At 54.5% G+C, this 4,628-nt stretch overlaps 1 protein-coding gene across 1 annotated transcript; it reads right to left on the bottom strand.

The window, feature by feature from the left end:
- Positions 1-446: 446 nt before the first annotated feature.
- On the bottom strand, positions 447-4,294 carry PPP1R15A (protein phosphatase 1 regulatory subunit 15A). Its single transcript, XM_063091329.1, has 3 exons — positions 4,020-4,294; positions 1,301-3,226; positions 447-892 (listed from the first exon to the last, which is right to left on the bottom strand). Exons 2-3 carry the CDS (start codon positions 3,215-3,217, stop codon positions 563-565), a joined length of 2,247 nt encoding a protein of 748 aa, XP_062947399.1. The 5' UTR covers positions 3,218-3,226; positions 4,020-4,294; the 3' UTR covers positions 447-562.
- Positions 4,295-4,628: the final 334 nt, after the last annotated feature.

Below are 4,628 nucleotides of genomic sequence, written 5' to 3'. Positions count from 1 at the left end.
ACCCCTGCACTGTTTTAAATTTTAACTCCTTCGGGGCCTTACATTCCCGTAAGGTAGGTATAATTGTTAGGCACACTGCAGATAAGGAAACTGGGCTTATGAATGTGAAATCAGGCAATGGAAAGTCTTGAGGAATTATAAGTAGGAGAATGTAAGGGCCAGCAGGAGATTGAGCCTTAATTCTCCAGGGAGGCACAGACACCTGGAACTTAACCGTTTCTTTTTAGGGATCAGTGAGTCAAGCCCACATCCCCCTTGCGGAGATAATTGTCCCAAGTTTAATAAAATTTAGATGGATGCGAAAGAAAAACGACAAAACTCATCAGCCCTTAAGTTCAAAAGGAGATTCAGGACAAGAAGAGGAAAACCGCCTTTCAGAGGCGCTCGCCTTTCAGACTATTCCTGGCCAGCTACCTCGGGGACCTACGAATACACAAAGACGTTGCTCACTACAAATTAAAAAGCTTTATTCCTTATATAAACCAACACTTTAAAAAAATAAATAATAACACGCAAACGTTCTGGCCTTAGCCACGCCTCCCACTAAGGCAGGAAGACGCGACTACACAGGGAGGGGGGAAGGTGTGGCCACGGCATGGCTCAAGGGCGTGGCCTGTGCTGGGCATGTCGAAGGGGAGTAAGAGCAAGGCAAGGTCTCGGTAGCAGCAAGTACGGGGGCCAGAGAAGGAGGTGGGTTCCTGAGGCGTGCCCAGGCTCTGGCCCGGGCGGCAGGGGTGAGGCAGGGGCCCAACTCCTCCTGGGCGCGGGCGATGCGGCGGGCGAAGCGGCTCCGATCCCGGGCGAGCTGCTCCCAGGGGCCCCGGCGGGCAGCCTGGGCCGGCCCTGCCCAGACAGCCAGGAAATGGACGGTGACCTTCTCAGAGAAGCGCACCTGGGGACAGACCGGCACAGACACGTGTAAACACAGAGACACAGACACAAGATGCACATGGCCACGGGGATCCGGTTGGGGGTGGGGGGAATAGAGAAGCAAACAGAAATTAGTTACACAAAAATGCTTGCCATCTGGCTAGTCATGGCTGTCACGGGATTCTCCATCTGACTCACTGAAGGTAGAGGTGGTTTCCTGAGGCTGCTCCCTCTCCCACAGGGGCCCAGCCGCTTACAAAGCATTGCCTGACAGTGTACACAGCCCTCCCAACGGATTTCACATGCAATTCTCTGTAACACACGGGGGACCCAGGATTCCCAGCCTCCAGCCCTTTCCCCCAGACCCAGGAGTTCCAGCTCCCAGGCTCCATCTCCCTAAGACACAAGAATCTGGGCCTTAAGCACCCACCTTTCTGGCCTTTAGGGGAGTCTCAGGGTCTGAATCCCGCGTGTGGGTTTCTGAGAACTTGAGCCGTCTTTGCAGTCGGAGGGGCAGCTTAGGAGGAGCCCAGGGAGGTGGTGGCTTCTCTCCAGGTAAATAGATGGCCACTCGGAAGGGGCAGGGCTCAGCTTCTCCCCGCTGCTCAGCTGCTTCCTCTTCCTCTGTCTCCTCTCTGGGTGGACATATCCAGCTCCTGAGGAGGGCACTTCGGCCCTGAGGGGAGGGGTGTGGGCCTGAGTCAGCTTCTACCTCAGCTGCTTCTGAATCATCTCCTTTATCCTCAGTCTCCTCATACTCATCTTCCTCCTCTGTGTCCTCTCCTGGCCTATACACCCAGGCCTGCAAGAAGCCACCTCTAGGGCGAGTAGAAGAGGAAGCCTCAGCCTCTTCCACAGCGGATTCAGAATCACCATCTTCTTCATCTTCCTCCTCCTCTGTGTCCTCTCCTGGCTGGTACACCCAGGCCTGCAAGAAGGCACTCGTCAGGGGAGTGGAAGAGGAAGCCTCAGCCTCTTCCACAGCGGATTCAGAATCACTATCTTCATCTTCCTCCTCTGTGTCCTCTCCTGGCTGGTACACCCAGGCCTGCAAGAAGGCACTCGTCAGGGGAGTGGAAGAGGAAGCCTCAGCCTCTTCCACAGCGGATTCAGAATCACCATCTTCTTCATCTTCCTCCTCCTCTGTGTCCTCTCCTGGCTGGTACACCCAGGCCTGCAAGAAGGCACTTGTCAGGGGAGTAGAAGAGGAAGCCTCAGCTCCTCCCTCTTCCTCAGCTAATCCCAAATCACTATCCTCATCTTCCTCTGTGTCCTCTCCTGGCCAATATACCCAGGCCCTCTCGAAGTCACTTGTAGGGGGGATGGAAGAAGGACCCAGAGCTCCTTCTTTCTTCTCAGCTGCCCCCAGAGCATTGTCGTCATCCTCCTCTTCATCCTGTTTCTCTGCGTTCTTCCTGGGTTGATACTCCCACGCCTGGAGCAGGAGCCTCTGGGCTGGAGCTGAGGAGGGTGGCTCTGGGTCAGCTTCTCCTTTCTCAGCTGCTTTGTGGGCCTTTTCATCCTTCTCCTTAGCCTCCTCTCCTGAACAAAACTCCCAGGCCCTGGGGTTGGATCCTGAAGATGAGGGGGTAATGGAAATCTTCCAGGCTTCTTTATTTTCTGTTCTTTCTTCTTCCGTAGCTCGATCCTCTCCCTCCCCAAGGCAATACACCCAAGTGCTGGGCTTGGATCCTGGAGATAAAGGGGAACTAGAAGTTCTGGGAGCTTCTTTCTTTACAGCCTCTCCATCTTCCTTCTCTTCCACCATTGGACAAGACTCCCAGTGTGATGAAGGACAAGAGAATTTGGCCACTACCTTATCTTCAGCAACTCTCTCTTCCTCAGCTTCTACCTCCCCAGGGTTCTTATCAGAATCTTGCAGGGTTTCAATCAGCAGGCTGCGGGACAGGGAAGCAAGGTGGCTATCTATAAATTCACTTCTCTGCTCTCTAGGGACACTGGTTGCTTCCTTCTTGCAATACTCTTCATCATTATCATCTGAAAGTCCCCAAGCTTCAAGAGGAGAACTGTTGGCTTTCAGGTCAAGGCATGCCCTCCAGGCTGCTCCTCCATCCTCTTCAGCTGCTCCACTGTCTTTAGCTTTGCCTTTAGGGTGACTGCCCCAGGGGGCATGGTGGGTCGCCCGAGGAGGCTTAGCTTCTCCCTCTAGGACAGCTTCTACCTGATCTTCCCCTGTTACTGTTTCCACCAGCCAGGGTTCTGGAGGTCCTGGACCCCTCAGGTGGCTCCAGGCACGGCCGAGGAAGCCCATCAGTGGAGACAGGAGAAAGAAGGGGTAGACATCCCTCCAGGGGGCGGCCTGATGGGGTACTTGGCCTGGGGCCATCTGTCTGGGCTGGAAAAGGGTTAGAGAAAAAAAGAAATAAGGTTTATGAGCCATTTAGGGAATGGCATCAGGGCAGGACCATGAGTCATAGCAAGGTAAATAGTAACACAAATAACAACAGGAGAATCCCTGCCCCAAATTCCTTTCAGATTCCAGCCACTTCCATCTCTGTCCCTTGGTTCCCTTCTCTCTCCACTCTCAATACCCAAGACTCAGGGCCCCCAGTTCTCCTGCCTTAGATTCAAAAGTCCAAGCCCCCAGCCCCATCTTTCCTCAGACCCAGAAGTCCCAGTCCCAAGAACCAAGAACAAAGGCCTTTTGTGTTTTGTTTTGTTTTGATTTGGCGGCTGGCCGGTGCGGGGTTCCGAATCCTTGGCCTTGGTGTTAGAAATAACAAAGGTCTTTTACTTGCTTCCCTTGGGAATAAAGTCATAGTCTCCAGTTTTCTCATCCTCCTGAGGACTGACAAATCAGTCCCCATCACCTTACTCCCTCGGAGACTCAAATATTCTGACCTCAGATGATTCCTTCACTGGAGACCCAAGAGTTTGGCTCCCAGACCCTCCTCCCTCAGGTTCAGTACTCCAGGCTCCCAAATCCTTCTCCTTCCTAAATCCGAGCCCTCAGGCCAGTATTCCAGATGCCGAAATCCGACCCCCATCCCGTCTCTCCCCAGACCCAGGAGTCCGGGCTCCCAGGCCCTCCTTCCTCAGGACCCAGAAGTCCTGGCCTTCAACACTCCTGTTTTGGAAGCCAGAAATTCGAGCCCCAACTCCATGGAGAGTTCTGACCCCTTACTCACCGACTGGGGGCTGTGCCTCACCCCGGGGGCAGGAGCGCTGGTTCGGGCTGCCAGAAGCGATCGCACGTCCGGACGGCTCGGGAGGCCAGCGCGTTCATCTCGCCCTCAGGAGTCGGGCTCCGGGGGACTCAAAATATCACGGGCTGCCGCAAGTGCTGTCGCGACAAACAAGCTCGGCCTCGTGCAGCATGTAACTCGCAGACAACTTCCGGGCTGGGATGTGCTCCAAATCATCGCTGACACCGCCCGCCAGGCCTTTATACTCCATCACGGTCGACGTGCTGGCGTCACGAGGGGAGGCGAGGTTTCGATACGACATCGCGCAGGGTGGGAAGGGAAAAGAAGATGGGAATTCTCGCGGAGATTCCGGATTTGTGACGTCACGGCGGCATTTCCGCGCGTGGCCACGCCCCCAAACAAGAGAGCTGTCAGTTAAAGGCGAGGACTTCGTAAGCAAAGAAAAAGCTCTGTCAACTTTTTTTTTTGGTGGCTGGCTGGTAATCTCTCAGCTTCTGATCTGAGCAAGCGCCTTCCCACCAACCTGGAGTCTCGCACCTTCACATCCAGTTGGCTTCCTCCCGGGTGGAAGGTTATCATTGTTCCCATGTC

This window comes from Cynocephalus volans, chromosome 3 (genome assembly GCF_027409185.1).
Source record: "Cynocephalus volans isolate mCynVol1 chromosome 3, mCynVol1.pri, whole genome shotgun sequence".
Taxonomy (NCBI): Eukaryota; Metazoa; Chordata; class Mammalia; order Dermoptera; family Cynocephalidae; genus Cynocephalus; species Cynocephalus volans.
The sequence above is the reverse complement of the archived record's forward strand: the minus strand, read 5'-3'. Positions and strand labels throughout refer to the sequence as shown.

Bases quoted from the DNA above. Each gene is read 5' to 3' on its own strand.
- PPP1R15A (XM_063091329.1), bottom strand. From the start codon at position 3,217: ATGGCCCCAGGCCAAGTACCCCATCAGGCCGCCCCCTGGAGGGATGTC. The intron at 893-1,300 runs GTGGGTGCTTAA...GTCTGTCCCCAG, and splicing joins CTCCCCTAAAGGCCAGAAAG to GTGCGCTTCTCTGAGAAGGT.